The sequence below is a fragment of the Microcebus murinus genome, chromosome 5 (assembly GCF_040939455.1).
Source record: "Microcebus murinus isolate Inina chromosome 5, M.murinus_Inina_mat1.0, whole genome shotgun sequence".
NCBI lineage: Eukaryota > Metazoa > Chordata > Mammalia > Primates > Cheirogaleidae > Microcebus > Microcebus murinus.
This window is the reverse complement of record NC_134108.1, coordinates 78,890,515-78,913,488: the sequence shown is the minus strand read 5'-3', so window position 1 is coordinate 78,913,488 and position 22,974 is coordinate 78,890,515. Positions and strand designations below refer to the sequence as shown.

At 37.7% G+C, this 22,974-nt stretch overlaps 1 protein-coding gene across 5 annotated transcripts in view; it reads left to right on the top strand.

Annotated features, from left to right (window-relative positions):
- KCNQ5 (potassium voltage-gated channel subfamily Q member 5) overlaps nucleotides 1-22,974 on the top strand; it is a 510,994-nt gene that overhangs the window by 430,397 nt on the left and 57,623 nt on the right. For 2 of the 5 annotated variants that reach the window (XM_012754010.3, XM_012754015.2), the window contains exons 8-11: nucleotides 5,369-5,463; nucleotides 9,924-9,950; nucleotides 15,217-15,273; nucleotides 18,825-19,045. In XM_012754010.3, coding sequence (XP_012609464.2) covers nucleotides 5,369-5,463; nucleotides 9,924-9,950; nucleotides 15,217-15,273; nucleotides 18,825-19,045 — 400 coding nt within the window. The remainder of the gene's footprint in view (nucleotides 1-5,368; nucleotides 5,464-9,923; nucleotides 9,951-15,216; nucleotides 15,274-18,824; nucleotides 19,046-22,974) is intronic. The other 3 variants (XM_012754011.3, XM_012754012.3, XM_012754013.3) reach the window with 3 other exon arrangements.

The window sequence follows — 22,974 nt, the reverse complement described above, 5'->3', positions numbered from 1 at the left end:
TTATTAAATTTGATCATTGTTCTTCCTTATTGTGGTCTTTAGACAGAATTCAGGGCTTTAAGACATGATTATATATTGTGGAAATTTACTTTTCAGAATGAACTAGATTCAAAAGGAAACCTCATTCACTAATCCATTTAATTTCTTACCCAATAAACCTGACTTGGTTTGCTGAACACACAAAACATCAAGACCAAAAGCAATTTCATTTGTTTTAAGCCAGAGCAACTATCTTCCTAAAAGGGCAACTGAGATGCCCAAATTGCTTTGTCATTTGGTTGGTGAGAGAACTAAATTAACCAGCATTTCAAGGTTTTAGGAAAAAGTTTAAAACCCCAGTGTCTTGCAGCAAATTTAGTTGTATCAATATCTTTGCATGATTCATTTAAATTAACTTTTCATTTCAACTGGAGCAGCCTGGGAACCTCAGTAACGTTTTGAATACCTGCCCAAATGTCACAACTTTTATTAATAATACCTAAGACTCATGAAGTGGTTTTTAGTTTGCAGAGTGCTTCTAATATATTATATATTACTTGATCCTCAGGACAAGCCTAGGAGGAGCTAGGACTCGAATCCCTGCTGTCTGATCCAAATCCTTGACTCCTTCCAAAAAGCAGTGGCTGCATTCTCATACATTACCGAGCCTTGGGATTAACACTGAAAGATTCTTCAGAAATTCCATGTTAGAGGTTTACTTCTGGAGAGACTGGGCCAGTTTAGGGTGGAGCCAAGATGCTTTACTAGAAACACAAATGGGAATTAAGTGAAAGTTTGTGAAATAAATGCTGATAGACAGGCTTCATTTCCTTAAGGGAAGAGATTAGAAGACGGTGCTTTGAGGAAGCCCAAAAGAAAAAAAATCATATATTGAAACTTTGGCTTCCCCTATCAAAATAACCTAGTCTTCATCCAGTTACCATAAAGTGAAGCCACCAGTCAAGCCACTTGTAGAGAGTTTATACATCTTTTTTAATGCTTCAGTCATAAATAAGAACAAACTCAGAAACAAAATTCTAGATATGAAAAATATGACAGTAGGGAAAAAAAATAGAAGGAAAGATAAAGTTGTGAAAATCTCCCCTGAAAGTAGAATTTAAAAAAGAGAGAGATAGATAATACAAAAAAAAAAGGTAAGAAAATTGAAGGGCCCTTCCAGCAGTTCCAATATCCAACTAATGGGCACCTCAAATAGAGTACAGGGAAACTAAGGTGAGGATTTTATTAAAGAAATGTGACATTATTATTCTCCAGAACTGGAATACCGGATTGGCCACAGTAAAAGAGCTGACCAAGTGCCCAGCACTGTGAGCCAAAAACTTTACACCTAGATTATCATAGAGAAATATAAGAACACTTGCAAAAAAATGGGGGATTCTACATGCTTTCTGAGCAGGACATAGCCAAAGGATCAAGAATCAAGAAGGCACTGGATTTCTCTTTAGTAACCCTACAATTTGAAAACAGTGAACCAATACTTTCAAAATTATAGAAAAAAAAGTTATTTCCAACCTAGAATTCTATGCCAGCCAAACTACTCATTGAATAGGAGAGTAGCACAAAGACTTTTTTAGACATGCACCATATCAAAAATTAACCTACCATTTAACCTTTATTCAATAAGCTGCTTAGAATTGCTCTTCCAAAACAAGGGCTTAAACCAAGAGAGGAAAAGGGCATCCGGGAAATTAGATTCCAGGCAGGAAAGAGTAAAGGGGATCTCTGTGATGACAGGAAACGGAAGTCCAGAGACAACAGCTGCAGCAACCTTGAGAACAGAGTGAAAAGGCAGCTGAGCTCCAGGAGAAGGGTCTTCAAGGAAACAAAAGAATGGAACTGAAAGATCGAATGATGTATTTGACTAGAAGAATTTTATAGTTCTGTTGGAGAGGTCAGGACTATACTCATAGTAGGTATATATAGGCAAATCAAGAAATTAAAATAGGGCAATAATATTACAACTCAAAAAAATTATATGGAAAACAGTAGCCAGAGTACATACATTGCATTGCTCAGCTGGGAACAATAATACTACATGGTCATAGTAATACAAACGCTAAATAGCACCCTAATTAAAAATTGTGATATAAAAATGTTGGAAGGATAAGAGCATAGGAAGAGGGCTATGTAAGTGGGCTATGTCATTATCTTTCATAGTAGGAAGTTAATTGATAATGCCTGAAATTGAAAAATCAAGAAATATATGTATGAGCATAAGCCTTTAAAAATAAGAATTCTTAAAAATGGAAGCAACAACTATAAGAATTGAAGGGGTTGCCTCTAAGGAAAAAACATCAGTGTGAAGAGAGATGGGGAAAGGGATTGCTGGTTTATATCCTAAATCTTTCAGAACTCTGACATTTTAAGTTATATACCTTGAAAAAATAAGCTCCATGTTAATTATACCTTTCAATGGTCAGCTCAAACTTTCTGGGCCATTTCCAGAAAGGGTCAAACATGCCATAGCTGTCATACTCCAGACAATGCAAACTGAATACTCCCTAAAAACTGAATTATTCTGACATTGCACTTATCATTATGGGCCAAAGTTCTAATCTGTTTGGCTGCCTAGAGCACCAGCAGCACCTGAGAAAGGGTGAATTTGGCTTTCATTTTGCTTCTTGTTGACTTGTCCTTTGGAGTATATATTCCATGTAAATTAACCATAGGAAATCCCTCTGAGGTGTTATTTTTCTCTTGCCAACCACTATGTGATTTTGACTTTAAATATAGGAACATCAGCACTGAATCATATGGATGTGGGCTTGAAATTCAGCTACTAGAAGCAATTAGCTGGGAGAGAGAGCTAAGGACAGGACAAAGTTATCAGAGTATAAGAGTAATGGAGTTACACTTTCCACTTTCACTTTGTTAACTAACGTCAGCCCTGTGACAGATGCCACTTGCACCTTCTTTACTTCTCATTTCCAAGGCATGTTTAAAAGGAGTAATAAAGGGAATAAGAGCTTAGCTGTTGAGATCAATTTGATAGAAAAGAGCAAGAAGCCAGGTGTCATTATAAAGAAAATCTTCAATTTTCTCAGATTAGCCTCCTTTGCCCCCAATTCTTTACAACATTAACAGGTAATGCCTTGGTCCCATTTCTTGTTGTATTGTTTTGGATTTTTTTCACTGGTATCTAATAATGCACAGACCTGTTAATATTCTTCTAGTTCTAATGAGTCTTGCTTTCAAAATATCAGAGTTCATGTACATGTGATGCCGTCTATGGAAATTGTGTGATTAAGGCAGCTCTCTATGCCCCTGTAGCATTGGAGGATCTCTGGGCCTCACTGCTACAGATAAAGCCACAGTAATAAACCCATGCATTTTTATTGATTATTCTAGATCACTCTATAAGTTGTATATGTATAATATTTGTAAAAACTAACATTTCAAGATATATGGTGATAATTGCTTTATTCTCCATAAGATGCCAAGATGCTTAGCACAAATTTCCACAGATTAAATCAACATGAACATGTAAGGAAGGCTCCAGGCAAGAACCCTACTTCAATCATTTAAACCTTCCTTAAAAATATAAAAAGCCTTCATGTCCTACTATACGTTTCTCTAGTTTTTTTATATTACTTCCTGAAATGTTACTGAAGTGTGATGTGCATGCAGAAAAGAGCACATATCCTAAACAAACTGAGCACTCCTGCTTAGCGAGCACTCAGATAAACAGAACATAACCTCCTATATTCCCTTTCTCAATCACCATCCCACAAGGATAACCACTGTGCTACCTTCTAAGAGCATCGATTCATTTTCCCTGGTTTTTGTCTTTTATGGAAAGGTGCTCTTTTGTGTCTTGTTTTCCCTATTCAATATTATTCATATAAAGTTCATCCATTTTGTTGAGTGTAGTTATAGTGTACTATTGCCATGTAGTATTCCATCATGTGAATATACCACAACTTTTCTATTTATTCTACTGTTGATAGGTTTGGGCATTTTCAGCTTTAGTTTATTAAGAAACCAACATATCTTTTGGTAAACCTAAATAAGCATATCTGTTTCATATATACTTAAGAGTGTATAGCTATATCTTAGGATATGTATGTGTTCAGCCTTAAAATAATAGATATTGCCATACAGTCTTCTGAAGTAGTTGTGTCAATTTTTAGCTCTTTTATCCAGCACACATTTATTCAATGATATTCTCAGGAAACGCAATATCATTAGATCACTTTTTCTTCATTGTAGGTTTCAAAATCATGACTGATGGTTATATAGTAGGGATATGACCCATTTAAATGGACTTGCCACATAAAATAGAATGCTTTGATTAATGAATCATAATAAAAATTTTTCCCTGAGGAGACTGCAATGAATGCTTGGTCATTAGAGATGTCTGCAAACTCATTACAAAGGAAGAAATTTACCAAAATCTATATGGGAAAGTAAGTTCAAGCAATCTCTCAAATGAACAGTTCAGATGGAAGCTTTTCCAACAACAATCTTCAAGCAGTCAGCAAAAATCTCAGTGGAGGGATTCTATGACCAAGAGCCAGGCAATTTAGATATTGTCTCAACTCCACCAACCTTGTTTAAACCGCTCCATTTATCTGAGCCTTTATTTTCTCATCTACAAGGTAAGAGTCTTAATCCACACTTGATTATGAGGATCACATAAAAATACTTTGTAATTTTATGAAATAGACAGAGCTTATGTTTTACATCAAAGAGCTATAAATATATTCTTGGATCATGACTTTAAATCCTTAGGTGCTTTCCAGTTGTATTTCTAAAGAATACATTTCTCTCTATCTTGTTTTAGCTCTGCTTCTAGTTATTTCTATCTTGATTTTTAGCATTGAAAGTGTTGCATATAGTTCAACTTCAGGGATCTCATTAATTAAATTATAAACATAGCCTGGTGATCATTAGTGTACCAGTTAGTTTACTATTTGCATAGTGGATTTTCAGTAGTCCTTTGCCTCTATCTTATCAAATACTGATTAAAGATCAATCCCTGGAATGAATGTTCATGCTCAGGTAGTTTATCTAATTAGTATCTTAGACATCGATATTTATTGAACCAGTCAATCATTACTTTTCTTGTTTTGGGTAATATAATATCTTTCCCTAACCTTCAAAAACTGCATTATGTTATACTTTTTAGCACCTTTAGTTTTTGGTGTGAGTTGTTCTGAAAAGCCATTCTGATGTGATTGAATATGTTTAATAACCAGCAGAAAATACCAAAGTCATGTTTTTCCTGCCTTGAGTATTTATCAGGGCTAAGTATAACAAGCAAAAGATTTTTTAATGTGTAGTAACTTAATAATCTTCCTTTCATTTCATTCTATCTCCCGCTTTCTTTTGTTTCTCTTTTTTATGTCCCCATGTATGCCACATGCAGTGTGTTTGGCGTAGTTATGCAGCTGATGAGAAATCTGTTTCCATTGCAACCTGGAAGCCACACTTGAAGGCCTTGCACACCTGCAGCCCTACCAAGTAGGTATCAGTGTGACAGCTGGTGCTGTAGTTGAGTCTTTGCGAGTTTGTTAAACAAACCATACGCACAAAAAAAAAGTGTCAGTTTTTGGCTTGTCTTATTCTCTGTTGCTTTCAGAGAGATTCAAATCTGTATAGTAGCAATTCAGGCAGGAAACTTAATGGAATCAGTGTCATTTCTCACAATCAACAGACTGGGATTAAAGAATGAAAGAACATAAACTTTTATAGAGATTTGCCCCTACTATTTCTTGCTTCTTTTCTAATATCTAATTTTATAAATCTCACCGCAATTCTAAAAGTAAGCACTACAGTTCTTCAAAAAACAAGGATCATTTTTCTTCCACCCATCACCTGACCCCAAAAGGAGAATGCTCTGAGAGAAGTATATCTTTGCACTTTAAACCTCTCAAAATCATTTCACATCTGCACCCCTTTATGGGGTTGTCCTCAGGCTTTCACTTGCAGATCAAATGAAATATCAGTAGCAAAAGAGGATAAGGATCAGGGTCTTGATAGTACTACAGTTCACAATGAGGCAGTGGGATCAATCAGGTTAAAATTTGGAATTAGCATTCAAAATTTAAAAGTAATATTGCTACTATTCCCATTATATTGGCCAAAGTAAATCACCCAGCCATGCCTGGACTCAAAGGAGATAGAAAAGTGCAATCCTACCATGAGCCTAGAGGGAAGGGAGAACCAAAAACATTATGAACAGTCCTAATGATTAGCATAGTGATCTGTAACTTTAAAAAAACAAAAAAAGCAGGCCAGGTGTGGTGGCTCATGTCTGTAATCCTAGCATGCTAGGAGGCCAAGGCAGGAGGATCATTTGAGCTCAGGAGTTCGAGACCAGCCTGAGCAAGAGTGAGACCCCCATCTCTACTAAAAAAATAGAAAGAAATTAGCTAACATATATATATATATATATATATATATACACACACACATATATATATTAGTTGTCTAGCTATATAATAATTAATAATATAATAATTAGCCGGGCATGGTGACACATGCCTATAGTCCCAGCTACTCGGGAGGCTGAGGCAGGAGGATCACTTGAGCCCAGGAGTTTGAGGTTGCTGTGAGCTAGGCTGACGCCACGGCACTCTAGCCAGGGCAACAGAATGAGACTCTGTCTCAAAAATAAATAAATAATTAAAAAACAAAAAAGTGGGAAAAAGCCCTTAGTCCTGGAATCCTGGACTCCAAGTTCAACTGGCAGAGCACATGTTAAATCATAATCACCATCTAATTAAAGAAGTCCTCACTGAAATACCAAAGCAAGTAAGTCACAAGAAAGGCTTTCTGTGAGTCATTCAGCTTGAGTAGAATAGTCAGTTTCTCAGGTTGCTCAAAAGTTATTAAAATGCTCATCTGACTTAGTGTTTTAGAATACCAGCTCTTTTCCATCATAGCCCAACAAAACCTTAATCCTAGTGGCTTCATGGGATTCAAGGCACCCTGAGTCATATCATGACTCAGGAAAACCACTTTGTTGTTACTGATCTGGACAGGATACAAACTGGGGAGATCTTCAAGACTTATTCCCTGGCGTAGCCGTCTTAATGGAAATTGGCAACGCAGCAGAATGCACACTGTCGGAAGCAGCAGATCTGTCATTAACTAGCAGGATTCCTTATGTTGCTTCCCCGTCCTGCCTGGGCCTCGGTTTTTCCATCCACAAAGAGAAGAACAAGAGAGCTGGGCAAGATGATTCTTAAGCTCTATTGGGACATGTCTCCTAGAGGCTGGTGTCTAAAACCCCGTCAGCACCTGGGACAGAGATATTCACAGAATCTCGGGATGCTACAGAGGATGGAACTTTAGCAAGGACAGAAGCACGGATAATGTTGAGTGCACGTGTGGGTTAGAATCTTCTTTTCATTTAGATCTTGAAATTGAGTTGGATCCCTTTTATTGAATATTAGACTCTTTCAAAGTTTTGGTATTAAAATAGGGGGCACAACTTTTTCCTTAAGGGTATGAATCAAAAATGAGAATTATATAGAATTGTATTCCTTGTCTTTATAAAGTTTGCTAGATAAATGTAAGAGGAAGATTAGTAGGCAAACCTATAGAGGATTCTCAAGTGAAAGATTAGAGTAGTCTATTATCATATGTGATTATTTGCCTTCCCACTTATGCAGTTTTTGGATGAAAAGTCATTCTGAAGCCTGGAAAAACTATTTAATGATGAGTCAAGTTCTCCCAGTAAATCAACTATTAATTTACTTACATGATTTCTTTCTTTTCCTCTGATATTTTCCCTGTGATAAGTGGGGGTGAAGGTGGAGGGGGATTTATGCCAATACCTGCATGCATCTTGTCCCACAGTACCTGTCAGTCTTCCCCTCACTCTCCTTTCCCTGCAAGCTCATTGTTCTCTGGGCTCAGCCCCACTTACTGAAGAGCAGTTATTGTCCGGAATGACAGAGCAGTCACTGATAAAATTCATGGGAACCTGGATGACTTAACACCTCTTCCTCTAGCGATGCTTCATTGTTTCAGATTGCAATGGTTTTTAATCTTTGTTGTTGTTGTTATTGTTTGCTAAGCCAGTGAGAATGTGATGGAAATCATGGGCTCTTTCCCAAGAGCAATATTTGATGCACAAAAAAGTCAAAAATTTGCCTACAATGTTGATGTATTCACAGACTCCCTGAAGCCAAGCTCAGAACCTTTGCTTTAGAAAGCAAACCTGCTTTCATCCAGTTTGCAGGTCTGTGAAGAAAATAATTCATAATGACTTAGAGGGATGTTTTTACATTTATAACTAGCTGGCTTGCTGAATGCAAAGTGATATAGTAAGAAACAGACAAAAACTGCTTTTTATTTACCTAGTGTATCTCCCTGTAGCATTCAAAGCCTAAGAACTTCTGAGGGGAAAGATCATTCATTCATTCATGTAGTCATTCAAAAAGTATTCATTGAGCACCTCCTGTGTGCACGGCACTGTTCTAGGCTCTGGGAATGCAGTCAGAGAAAAAAGACAAAGAAGTTGGAATCTCAGGCCTCAGGAAGTATGTATTCAAGGGATGCTGGGAATAGACAATAAAAATTTTTTTAAACTAAAATATAGAATAGATTAGATGACAATAAATGCTAAGGAGAAAAGTAAAATAGGGAAGGAATTTAAGGCAGCATCAGGAGCTACAATTTTAAATAGGTGGTCAGGGAAAAGATTGTGTTATCACCACCATCGCCATCATCACGATCATCACTGGGGTTGTTTTCATTAAAAAGCACCAAGCCCACGCTCTTGCTCCCCATAGTTTTAGAGATACAATGGTAAGCTTTGACTGCTCCCAGGGAACAGGATGGGAGAGAGTTCTAGGAAATAACCATGCAGGAGAGAGGTGTGGGGCAAGAGCCTGCCGGACACATTCAAACCAGCCAGGGATGCAACCCAGCCATTTATTACTCTCTCTTCTCAGGGCTGGATTGTCTCTCACAAGCAGGTCAGAGGTTTTAGCAGTTATTATTTCAAAGTTTTGTTTTAATGACAGAATGATTTATGGAGGGAAATATTTTCATTGATTTTCTTTTCAAAGAGCGTGAAGTATATGCAAAGGGTGAAAGATAGGTAAATATGGCATTTTAGGGAATGAGTGAGATATCTTATGAAGCTATGAGGAATTATCAAGCTCCAAGGATGCCATGTGGTACCTTAAGAAGTCAGGATTTAGAGATTATTGGCCCAATGCCTTCGATTTACTTGTAAGAAAACCAAGACCCACAAGAAAGTAAGGTGCCTGCCCAGCAGCACACAGCTCATTTGCAAAGAGTAGGAGCTCCACACCACGATGCCTAGACCTAAATTTGCTAAAAATGAGTTATTAAAAATGCCACCCCATCTGCCCAAGCGCCTGGCTTAAAAAGGAAAAAAACAGAAAAGAAAAAAAAATGCCACCCCAACAGTAAGCTTAAAGAGTTCCAATAGGTTTTCTATGTACCTTATTTATTCCAAAGGAATTCATAGTTCATATAATACAAAAAAAAAAAAAAATCTGCCTCAACAAGTGACTGAGGTACAGACCCCAGTCACACAATAATGAATCTAGATTTAGAAACCCAAAAGTCTCCCTAAAGCACAGGCACTATGTCCACATTGTAACCGATAACATTGTAAGAGTCTTTGCTGATGCCGGTTAGATGAGAATCACTTTCTCTTAACCATGGATAACTGGCTCATGAAGAGTCTATAGGTTTTGGTAACCTGTGACTAGAGTTGGCTTTGCAAAGGAAATGTTGTGCTATCTCAGGTCTGTGCCACAAGGAACCCGTGAAAAAGTTGGGTACATTTATTCCAAAGAATATTGCTTTTGTGGATCTTGCCTGGAAAGGGTTACTTAAGGTACTTGATTCCCCAATTTCCAATTTGGTCTTATCAAGTGCGATAAATGTATTCACCAGTTTATCATCATTTCTCTTCTGTCTGCACGCACCTGAAGGAAAGAACAAGGGGAAGCATCAAGCAGGTTTGTGATTTCTGTTTTGCTACCTGTTTGTTTATAAATCTAATGCCTAACAGATGTTTTAAATGTGTCTCATGTGAATAAAATCGATCAACAAATGCAAGATGATTAAAAGTGACCTTTCACAAGATTGCCTGCAAAGGTTGTTACTTTATTGATTATTTTTTTCTCTCTTGGGAGGAAAGTGTCTTTCCATAACTCTCTCACAGATTTTTTTTTTACAATCTGCAGAGCATGGAATATTCAGGGAGGGGGGTGGAATAATTATAGTCTTTGATTAGTCCTTGCTGCCATTGCTATTTTTCCGGACAGAATCTTATCCAAGTATTCGAATTAAGTAATCCAGAGAATATAATAAAGGAATTTTTTTCCTGGATGTTATAGGCTCAGGTCCTTCTTTGGAAGTAAAATATATATATATATATATATATATATATTTGTTGTTGTTGTTGTTAAGAGGATACTGTGTACAGGAGATGAAAACCATCTCTCTGTGACGTCTCCAACCCATTGAGTGCTAAGGTTTACTCAGGTGATCTGATTCAAAAGAAGAGGTTCTTCCCCCATCCTTTAAGGTAGCCCTCCCCCAAATTCTCCAAATAATTATAGTGATTCTTTCATGTCTTTGATGGAAATGCTCCTCTGGGGATAGGAAATGAAATAGGAAATAGGAGATGAAAGAGAAAATTTTGATGTGGGAATGAGTACCAGGAAGGAGCTGGATTGGGGAGCAAAGCCCTGAAAAACAGAGCCAGGTAGATCCCAGCACTGAGGTGTGAGGAATGGCAGAGACAGAACTAGCAGGAGGATCCCAGGCGCCTGGAAGGGAAGAAGGGACGGACACAAGTTTTTTCCCCCGTCATTGCCATTTGTTGCAGTAGAAAGGAAATGAAGGCATCCACCTGCCCCGACTGCTGGCCAAGGGGGTCCAGGGATTGTTCCTTCAGCTCTGTACTGTTATAATAATGACATTAATTATAATGCATCTATGCAGTACTGAAATTAGTTTTAAAACTTCATGTGGGGTAGAGGGTATCCATTTTATTATTAAGTTAGTGCTTTAAAAGACAGGCCAGGTGTGGTGGCTCACGCCTATAATCCTAGCACTCTGGGAGGCTGACGCAGGAGGATCGCTTTAGGTCAGGAGTTCGAGACCAGCCTGAGCAAGAGTAAGACCCGTCTCTACCAAAATTAGAAAAAATTAGCCAGGCGTGGTGGCATGCACCTGTAATCCCAGCTACCCGGGAGGCTGATGCAGCAGGATCGCTAGAGCCCAGGAGTTTGAGGTTGCTGTGAGCTATGATGATGCCACTCCACTGTACCTGGGGCAACAGAGTGAGACTGTGTCTCAAAAAAAAAAAAAAATTCACAAATCCAAACATAAATGCATTCACCTATGATGGGAAATAGCCATGGTAGGACTTACAGCATCAGGCACTCCTCTGATTAGGTAAGCCTACTCAGGGCATGGCATTAAAGATTCTTCTCTACATCCAGAACAAGACAGGCAATGAGTAAAAAAAAAAAGCTAAAAGAATATTAAATTATTTTTTAAAAACATGAAAAAGATAAAAAATTTTAAAAAATAAATAAATAAAGATTCTTCTCTTATTTGATAGCTATGGAGTTAGAGCCAAGGGCACTGGATATCCCTTCATGATACTTCCAGAACATTTTAGTTGCCTAAAGAGTTGCTCTTTTCCACTTTAGAGATATTTTTTTAACAAAGAGTGGTTTTAGTCATTAGACTCAGAATATTCTTTCCATAGATACTAGAAGAGGCAAGGTGACCAATTCTAACCCTTCAGTCATCTTTCTAGATTCCATGCAGATCCCACCATTTTTTTGTTGTGACTTTACTTGAAAAAGTTACACAAAATAAATCATAGCCATTATAAGCTATGTTTAATTTCTTTGGTGATATTTGAAAAGCTTTCCTTGACTCCAGAGCTTTCCATCTACAAATTATCTCGAAGGGTGGTTTGTCTCCAAATCCTAAAGACAGAGATTATCTATTAACTTCAGAGCCACTTGAGAGTAAGATGGCCTATCTTGGTTTCATCCTCCAAAATAAAGCTGTTGATACCCAAAGGAGACATTAGTAAGTCATGTGGAGGTGCTTGAATAAGTGTAACCTCTGAGGCCATCCTGGGTGAGGGGTCACCTTGGGCTGACACAATGATATCGCACCTTTTTTCAATGTTAACATGGCAGAAAACAAAGACAAAATTAAAATGTCCCCATTGGGCTTCTGCTCACCAGTCCAAAAATGAGCCTCCCAGTCAGCTGTCACAATTCAAAAAAACTACCAACCAAATTTTCTAAATGTTATGATATTCACATATATCTAAAACATTTGAATCTATGCAGCATGGTTGTGGCTGAGGTTGTCGGAAGATAACTCACCCATAGGTTCGAATACATACAGAACCACTGCCCTGGGTTTCTGACGTAGAGAATCACATGCAGAAATTTCTTGCTTCTTTGTGGTCTTTAGACATTTGGCAAAAGCCACCTTGAAACAAGTCCTGTACTATGACTTAACCTGGATACCTCATGTAAGTTCTTCATACACTTAGGTTTCCTATCCCCAAACTCTCTATCACATCCCCTGTGGAAAAAGCTAGAACTGAGAATGTCCTTGATAAATAATTCTTGGATAGAGTGGTAAAATGTCCCTGACCTCAATAATTTATGCAAAGAGAGATAAACACCAAGAAAAATGAGAAAAGAGGAGACATATAAAAAGAGAGAAAATGAATAATCATTAAAACATTGCAATAATCTAAAGGAAATAAGCAGAAGCTTCCATTTTAATGTTACCTTAGCTTTCACCTTGCTGTGCTCTATATGCAGAATTATCATACTGCATAATGAATGCAGAAAGACTATCATAATAACAATAGCAACCGTCCTATCTTAGAAAATAACAAATTTGTCCTTACCCAAGCAAAATATGCACAAAGAAAAATGTATTTACAGTGGGAGTTATCCCTTAGAGAAGAGCAGATCTGGGTCCAGAAAATTGTTAATTAGTGCTTGACTCCATTTCAAATGAACCGATTAACACCGCCCAACTGCAGTCTTTTACTACCCTTGGGGCCATTGAGTTATTGATGGTAATTCAGATAAGCAGAATAGACAAGCTTTAGCCCAAGTAAAAGCCAACTTTTTTATTTCTCGGATATCTTGGAACCTGGAATCTCCTAAATCCTTCCTCGTGGTTTGTCTTAGTGTTAAAAACTGAGAGTAGCCTAAGTGTAGATGAATTCAACACAACAGCCAGCACTTCTATTCCGACAACTGTAGACAAGACCACACACAGAGTGGCTTTTCTTTCTGCAGAATGGATTAAGGTGTCAAGCACATTCATATAATCCTTAATTAACTATGTTCCCTGCTTTGGAATGTCCTCGTTAAAAGGAGAAGATTTTGTCTTTCTACAATGAGGTTAGGGTATGTTTAAACAAAATTTGTCTACTATATTTTCGACTAAGGAACAATATCTCATTGTTTGCGACAGATCTAAAAATTTTCTTTAAAAATACAAGCCATCAGTCTCCAGAAGAGCTTTTTAAATGTAGCTCAACTGAGCAATAGTGAAAATAACGTTTCTTTGGTTCTCTTTCATTCAGATTCAGGTACAAATCACTGTTAGTCTCAACTGAGCCAGCTCTGTTCTTCTTCTACTTAGACCATAAATACAACTTTTTTTAGCATCATTTAATTACTCATTTCTTTCCTCTATCTTCCCACTAAAACAGTTCTAATCTTGTATGTGTGGTGGTAAATGTGTTTATTTATTTTATTCTAATTAATTAGCCAATGAAGTAATTTTTCCAACTATTTTTTTTAACTGGACAGGTTTTTCTCTATTTTTGGTGTAAACCGGCATTTTCAGAGAATAAAATTTACCTGTGAACCCATCTGGCCAGATTAACGCAGTATTTCTCACCTTGAAGTTCCTGTGTTGTGTTCTCTTTCTCCTTGACCAGGTTATGAAATAGTGGTCAGTTAGCCATCACATTGGTACAAAAGGGCTTTTCCTTCTTTCTACCTAACAAAAGCAGATTATACCATCTGAGATTTGGGCATTGTCCATAAATCTCACTGCCTCTGCTTAGCCTGTCTTCTTACTCAACAATAGTTGGCTGTATACCTGCTTCATAGTTAAACTGCCTTAATTGGCCTTACTAGAACCCTTTTAGACTTTGTAGACAGTAAACTATCTAAAGATGCCTTAGCAGGTACCTGGAAGATAAAGATGCATGTCTTGAAAATGAAGGCACAAATGACATTCTTTTATTACAGTGTGATCTTGTGCTGAGAGCCACTGAGTGCTTTGTCTGAACTGCTCCTGCGTGGTTGGCTTTATTGGGTTCTGAGGCAGCGTGTGGCTCTCGGGAGAAAACTCTAGAACACTGGTGGAAAAGACTGTGTTCTTGTATTTCTTCTGCATTTATTTTCCATTATTTGCATTTTCGTTCTTCTGTGTGCCATGAATGATCTGCATGTGTTATTAAACTCAAGAAAACTAGACTTTATTTTTTTTTCCAGCATAGTCAACTTGTGTCCTTATTGGCAAAATGTTAGCTTGTTTCAAAAACAATCTTTTCAAAATGGTCTCTCCTTCTGCTCACATGTATTGATAGAGGGGAAATGATTTAGTTTTTTAAAAACACATCATAAGACTTAAAATAAGAAATGTACTTTTTTTTTACAAACTAACAACCTAGAATCGTTTCTTCCGTTTTGTCAAACATGTATTCCATCTGATGATCTGTTACCTATATTAACTACAACTACAGGTGTTTCACACAAATCCGGAACTCATGTTTTTAAATTTCAAAGCAATTAATGTTACCTACTTCATTGATCTCTGTAAATATTTATTATTAAAAGTTTTAAAATATTTTATTATTTAATCATTTATACTATGTTGTATTGATGTTTATGACAGGGGTTAACTATAGTCTAAAAATTTATATTCTTATTTTGATATGAAACAGATGCTAACACAGACTACCAGCATTTGTAATGCCTATTTCAAATCCAATTATTTCAACCTAACCATTAAGATCACTGGATATATTTCAAGCAGCACAATTAAACTACATAGTACTCACTGCTTAAATAGTCTGTGTACTTACAAGTGAAAAACAATAAAGCCAAATGGCCTTGTTTTTATAAAAAGAAAGAAAAGCTCCCTAAGTACTTGCCTGGTGGTGAAATACTTAGTAATGTGCTGCTCTATTTCCCTCACTCCTAGTAAGTTCTATAGTGATAAGCAGAAGCTCTTCAGAATGTACACCTCACGGAAGCAGAGGTACCCAGCATCTCAGCTACTGACATGAGATTTGAGAATGCCAACTAACCTCAGGTGCATGATCAGGTTACACGGCCACCCCACCTGAGCCCTGTTCAGAGACTCACTCTTCTTAGGGATTTCTTGAATGAGGTTTTCAACCCGCTTGTAATTTTCCTTGTTGCTTGTTGCCTGCTTTGATTCTCTCCACCATTGGTTCAAACAGGCAGCGTCCCGCGTTAGCATTGGCAGTCAGCCCTCTGGCGCCTCCTTGTGGTTGGACAACTGCTGAGCTGCTGCACGCCCTGGATTGTGATGGCTTCAGTTGCCATGTTGTGCCTGAGGCGAGAATTTGCAAAGTGCTTATCCTATAAAGGGCTAAAACCCTAATTAAGTATAACAATAACTACAGCATTCCAAGCCCTAGAGTATTACTGTGGGGTTATGATGACGCCACATGGTTCCCTGGCAGGCACCATTCAGTAGTAGGCTGCATGCTGGGCCACTTGTCTAACTGGTACATCTGGTTCCTAGAGAGGGGAGAACTCCCTTGCAGAGTGGCTGTGCAGGCTCTTTTGAGCATGGCCCACAGCTGGGAATGTGGGACTGCATAGTAGAAAAGATGCTCCAATCAATGACTACATACAGCAACCTTTTGGTTACTTTGTCTCAAGAGAGACCTCCCTGTTGGTCTCCTGAGGATAATCTTTGGCAATCTCTTCCTAAAAACACTGTTACATAAATCTTCCTCAAAAATCGTGTTTATAGATGTCACCAAAAAAAAGCAGAAAAATAATGAAAACTTTAGTGTACCAGTGAAGAGTCTATATTTTTAATCAATGTGTGTTTTCAATTAACAGCCACCTAATCAGTTTAATAGTCTTCTAATCAAGACACTCTGTTGATTTTCAAAGGGGAAACAAAGTAGAAAAACTAATAAAAATGAGTTTTTTGTAAGAGGACACGAGAACAGATCTTTTTCTTGGAAAAGAAAATTTTGTCTGCTCAAAAGTTCTGGATTAGCATTTTATTCTTAACTATCACACAATTACGTAAAAAGAGAAAGTGAAAACATTATAATTTTTTCAAATTTAGAGTGTGCTATGCTGAGTTTATTTTAAAATAATTCTTGAGAATTTTTTTAAATAGTAGATATTAGCAAATATCCATGTAGTTTAGAAGGACAAAAAGGGAAATGGTACCTAGTCTTTGTTTATTAATATATCAACTTTAAGTGCTTTAAATGGTACTGAGATTCAGAGAATATTATTCCCACTTTCCATTAATTCATAGGGGTAATGTCTAAATGTTTCATAGAGGCATTTTTTAAAAATATTTTCATAGGAGGAATTTTTAAAATGTTTTGTTATTGTAAATAAACTGTGATGGATTGCATGCTAGTACTTTTATTTTAGATATTTTTACCTTTTATATTTATATTTTACCAATTTTAGTAATTGAAATTTTTCAAAAGGAAAAAATATAATTAAGTGGTTTTTATGATGTTTTTATCAGTTTCTTGTTTATTTTGTTGGCATAGGAAGAAGATGTATCTTGAAAGTTTGAGGAGATGATTTGCTATGAACTAAACCCAACCTTTTATAGTAACTAGCATCTGTTAGTTCCATAAAAAATAATAGATAAGATTAAGTATAGTGAAGACACTTGTAATGATAGCTATGTCAACTTGAGCCATTCATTAATCTAAATAAAGGTGCAGAAGCGAACATATGCTTCCTGAACCAGATCATAAATTTAAATTATGGAACAGATGTGTTGAAGCTAAAAAGAGATTTGAATTTTTTACAATTAAAAAAAAAAAAGCTTGAGAAAAGTATACATTTTGGGCATTATCCCTTTGATGGATTCGTTTAAATAATTGAAGGCTTTTGGATGACATAGAGAACCTAGCCTGAGAAGTAAGATGCAGTTTTATGATGTTATTGTTGCTCTTGTTTCACGTGGTCTGTCAATTAATCACACATTTGTCAAGTACAGATAAATCCTTCGACTAATGGGACTGTTGTCAAGAACCCTTGAACCCACCTGACCTCATCACAAAACTGCCCAGCCTGTCCTTTGCATGTGCCTTCCCCTAGCCATGCCAGACTTAGCTGTGTCTGCATTTCAGAGGGGGGCTGTCAGTTGCATGGTCAATTCGTTTATTGTTTCCAGAACTCTACCATCATGATTTGATTTGTTTTCATGTAAACACACATAAAAACGTGGTGCCTTTTTAGAATATCATTTGTTAAGCAACTAGGCATGGAAAAATAAATGTTATTGTTTCTTGTTAGCTACAAAACACATATCCACTAAACACATTTGCTGTTGGCATGCTGCAGTTGGGGACAGTGGACATTGCGGTAAGTGGAAAAGCCAAGGCCTCCACTGCATCTCAGATGAGCCTTATCTGTGAGAATACTGCCTTTGTACCCCACTCCCCGCAGACCCCCGTCATGTCTCCAGGCCCTGCAGAGTCCTGGGCCTGTCACATTAATGACAGTGTCACCTTCTAATAAATAGCAAGAAACAGTGAAACAAGAAGACAAACGAAATGGGCACACAAAACTTTTTGCAGTTCATTTGAGTCCCACAAAAATCCCTTAGCTATGTTGCTGCTTTTATCTCCATGTGAGAGAAGAGGACTCCAAAACCCACGTCCGATTCCTACCTGCCCTTCCCAGCACATCATACCAGATCTCTTGATTAGGAGAGTGTGAAGATGTACTTTGGATTTTGTCGTTGTTGATGCTTCCTTTATCAGCCCACAACAATTTGGTATTAGCTGGCATCAGAGAACTGAATGCCTGAACAAATATAATTTACCAGTAGCTGCCACAGCAAATCAATAACCTGTTTTATAGCAGGAAATTGTGTTAGTGAACATAACATCTCGTTGTGTTAACCAGTCATCACCTTCATTATATATTGGGGCTGTTCTATCTTGCGTGGTGTTTTTGTCTCGTGAGAATGAATCTAAGCATAAAAGAAATGTAACGTTAAGTGTTGTATGTTTAATATTATGTATGCAGTGCTACCAACTGCTATGAGATTGCATGAATGTATTGATATCATAACCTTGCCTGGAATATAAAAATGCATGCTGGATGTAGGTATATATGTAACTGTCATCCCTGTTTTCCTGTAGAAATGTTTAGAAATTACAAAGAGATATGCTCCCAAATAAAAAAAAAATAGCTTTTTTTAAAATCTCAAAAGTTAAAGTTAAAGCTAAAATCACTCAATCATTTTTAAAGTGAATTCCAAACCAGTTCTTGGTTATCTCCAGTGTAACTGTGTACAAACTGCTGGTGTCAGTCCTTTCTGTGATGAATCCAAGGAGGGCGTGTAAACCTGTAGAATGAGACGGATCTCAAATGAATTCAGGCATAGAGATTAAATAAAGCTCAATTTTTCAATATGGGAAAAATACATTACAATGCTCCTACTTGCTGAAAACCTTTTGTCCATTGAAATATGTGACCATATACAATTTCCTCAAATTCTTTACCCAAGTGGAGTGGAAGAAATTGCTTGAAATGCAATAATCCTGCCTCTGTCCTCCACAGTCAGAAGCTAAGTTTTAAGGAGCGAGTGCGCATGGCTAGCCCGAGGGGCCAGAGTATTAAGAGCCGACAAGCCTCAGTAGGGGACAGGAGGTCCCCGAGCACCGACATCACAGCCGAGGGCAGCCCCACCAAAGTGCAGAAGAGCTGGAGCTTCAACGACCGAACCCGCTTCCGGCCTTCGCTGCGCCTCAAAAGTTCTCAGCCCAAACCAGTGATAGACGGTAAGCCCCGTTTTTCCATAACCATTTTTAATTTGATCGGCTGTCGTGCGTGAGATTATGAAGTAATTAATTCTCCATGATACCACTTGAAGATAGAAGGGAACAACCCCAGGGAAAGAGCTGTTTGTTTGTTTTATTGGAAATGTAGTCATTGCCTTGGGCAAAGGTACAGAACATAAGTTTACTTTCGGAAACAACTGTTGGCAGCTAAATCTACATTTCGAAGAAGCCAAACAAAATCCTGTGAATTCTTCACTCCTAGCTACAACATATTTATTTCTCAGACAAGATCCATATAAGATCAGTGTGACTGTCCTTCTGGTATATATGTTATGTCTGACCAGTAGAAGTCCAAGGCCCAACCATGTGCTCTGTGAATATTTTTTTTTCATTTTATTTATTTATTTTTCTTGGTTTTTTTTTTAAGTACTATGAAGGAATGTGAATATCTTAAAACACTATTAAAGGTGATCATTTCTGATCGACAATGAAGGTACTCTTTCCCCTTCTCACATGCTCCATCTAACACCAAGTCAGAGACCACTGCTAATCTTCCTTAGAGAGATTCATGTTGAACGTTCTTTCAAAGTCTTCCAATGATAAGTGAAATTCAAGTTCTTCTTCCAAGAGGAAATAACCTATTTTATTTGTCATATTATATAGCAGACGTTTACATGCCAGCCCATTTTATTGAGTGCTACATAATTTTCATGTTTATAAAATAAAGCATTTTATTTTTATTTAAGATTAGCTTGGCTATCCTTTTAAGTGTGCCCCCTGGGATCTCTTATACTGGGCAAAGAACCAAAATCAAATAGCATCTTCCATTAATGCATAAAAACCGCAAAGGCTATCAGTCCTTCTGTTCTCATTCCCTAGAATAACCTGTATTTTCCCAGGCCCTGAAAGCCCAAGGGATAAGATTAACAACCAGGGGTCATAATCGCAGTGATCTCAGGCTCCCTGCAGCCACGGGTCCCTTCCAGCTTACTCAGAGATCCTTGGGATACCCCTTCCACTCTCAAGTTAGCAACCCAAGCCCGTCTTCGGGATTCTTCATTCTCTACAACCGGTGGGGGCTTTGCTTTTCGATAGACCCCTAGTGTCTGGCCCGATGTGGCCCCTCCTGGCAGAGCTTGCAGCTCCCACCTCAGCTGCTCTTCCTTCCACCTGTCGCCGTGCTAAGGTGGGAAATGCCTCCTCCACCGACACTGGACACTCCTCCATCGAGCCACTTGCAGCGTCTGAGTCACTTGTGGCACAGATTTTCAGTGTCCTCTGGTTTCCACACTCCCCTCCCTAGGATTTTGGCTGAAAGCCCTTGAGCAGCTGAGTCAAGAGTTACCAGCGATGGGGCTTCATGTTGTACTCAAAATAGACTTGCTGAATATAAATGGGTACATCCTTTCTGGAGGGCAATTTGGCAAAATATATCAAAAGTCTTTACATATGCCTAAGCCTAGACACATCCCACCCACCAATTCTATTTCTAGGATATAATCGATATAATGAAACAATATCAAACATTAGAAATGATGGTATAAGTTAAAAATTATTGACACAGAAAGATGATCACAAAAAAAATTAAGCATTCCATTTTATATAGAGAGAGATGTAAAAAATCCATGTGTTTATAGGAAAAAGTCCGGAAAGATTTACAACAGTGTATGAACAGTTACCTCCTAGTGATGAGATCACTGTTATATTTTGTCTCTTCCTTTTCTTCATCTGTATTTCCATTGTTTCTACAATGGTTATGTAAAGCTTTTATAATACGAATGCAAAAGAGGATTTTTTTTTATTTAAAAAATTAGCCCTTAGCCTATAAAAACAAAATGATAAAACAGAAAAAAAGATTTTAAAATTATCCCTTCATTTCCCACACTGCCCTCTCGCCTCTGCCTACTCTAGGGGCCCTTGAATAACCACTGCTCACCAGCCTCCTTCTTAGGCTGACGCCCCCCCCATGGTAGAAGGGGCACTTGGTCTTAGTGGCAGGGACCAACCTTGCCTGAGTGCAGACATGGACTACCCAATGATGTCTCCCAGGTCCCACTACAAATAGTACTTGTATTAGTTTGCTCCCACTGCCATAACAAGATACTAGGTGCCTTTAACAACAGAAACTTATTTTTTCACAGTTCTGGAAGCTAGAAGTCCAAGATCAAGGTGCCAGCAAAGTTGGTTCCTTCTGAAGGCTCTCTTTGTGGCTTCCAGAGGGCCATCTTCTCCCTGTGTCTTCACATGGTCTTTCCTCTGTGCATGTCTGTGTTCTGATTTCCTCTTCCTATAAAGTTGTCAATCATACTGGATTAGGGCCCACCCTAATTACCTATTTAAAAACCCTATCTCCCAATAGTCACACATTCAGAGGTACTGGGGGTTAGGACTTTAACATATGAATTTTGGAGGGACGCAATTCAACCCATGACAGAGCTCCTGCTCACCCACACCACAGCATCCCTGGCAAGCTGAGATGTGCCCATGTCGTCAGCCCTGGCCCTGGGTTCACACTGTTCTAGAAACACAAGCATTCCACATTATAGTGGGTCCGTGTTCTTCTAACATGGGCTTCCAAAAGCAATCACCTTTTTGTTTAAGGTCCTTACAGCTGGCTGAGCCCATTCAAATTAAAAATTCATAGAATCTGGATTCTGAATATGAAAAATGGATTCTACATGTACCGTTTAGCCAGAGTGGAAGAGTTTTTCAAAGGCTCTCTAGAGTCAGCACTATTCATCACTGTATTTTTTAGTATCTGCAAAGATGTCTCAGAGGTCATAGATACAGAAGTCCTATTCTCTACCAAATCATTAATTGGAAAGGTCTCCTGTCGTCTGTTTTCTAGATCATTTCCTACAAGTACATTTTTGTTTGGTTGGAAAGGAATTGCGTCTCCCTGGTTGATGCCCGTCTCAATTGATTCTAAGTTCCCCGAGTGACAAGAGGACTGATTGCTGTTCTGTTGAAGTAGCTTTGCTGGCTGCCCCCCTGCCGGAGATGGTGGCTCCTGACTCCTCATTTAATCCAATAATCCCGAATCTTTACCTGATTTAACTTGACATTGGGTCTTGGGTAAATGGAACTTGTATTTTTTACAGAAAAAGAAAAAAAAACTGAAATAGCTATCAAATCAATACAGACTTCAATTATACATTTTTATTTATAGTGCCTCCCGAAGTTTTAAGTATTTCTAAAATTCACTTACTACTCATAGAAAATAATATATGACACTTACAGCCAACTTTCAATTATTCCAGGTCTAGTTGCTCATTCACTTCTGAGATTCTTTTCTTCTCTCTTTCCTTCACACATTTTAGGCATTTCATTGCCTGTTTGTGTGCTCAGGAAGAGTAGATGAATGGAAGAAAAAGAATCATGGAAATTCAGATCAACCTTTAAGTTGATAACTAGAAGTTATATTTGGAAAATAATGGCCTGTAACTGAAAAGCATAATAGAGAAACAAAAAAAGTAGGGTTGATCTGTAAGTTTTAATAATTTTTGCCAAATCTGATATTCTTTGCTACAGATGGTAGTGTTTTTATAACTTAATGACTCTTACAAAAGGCTGTTAAAAATCCATGTTGTTTTATTCTTTGCTATAATTTCTACTGAGGTTAACATTACATTTTAAAAATGGCAAGGTTGTCTCCTAATAGTCCACACTCGTGTGTACTAGAGAAGTTGAAAGTGGCAGGCAGATGTTGAAGCCAGAAATGTACAAATGGCAAAAGAAAGAAAGTAAACTATACGGGACTGATGTGGTATTGCCATAGAAAATTTATTTTGACCAATCTTAATAGTATTTTTGGCTTATAAATCCTATAATAAGAGATAGAAATGTTCCATTAGTCAGTCAATAGTATTTAAACCTCTTCATATAATTTTAGAAATTAGCTAGCATAGAAATGATATTTTTACCACAAG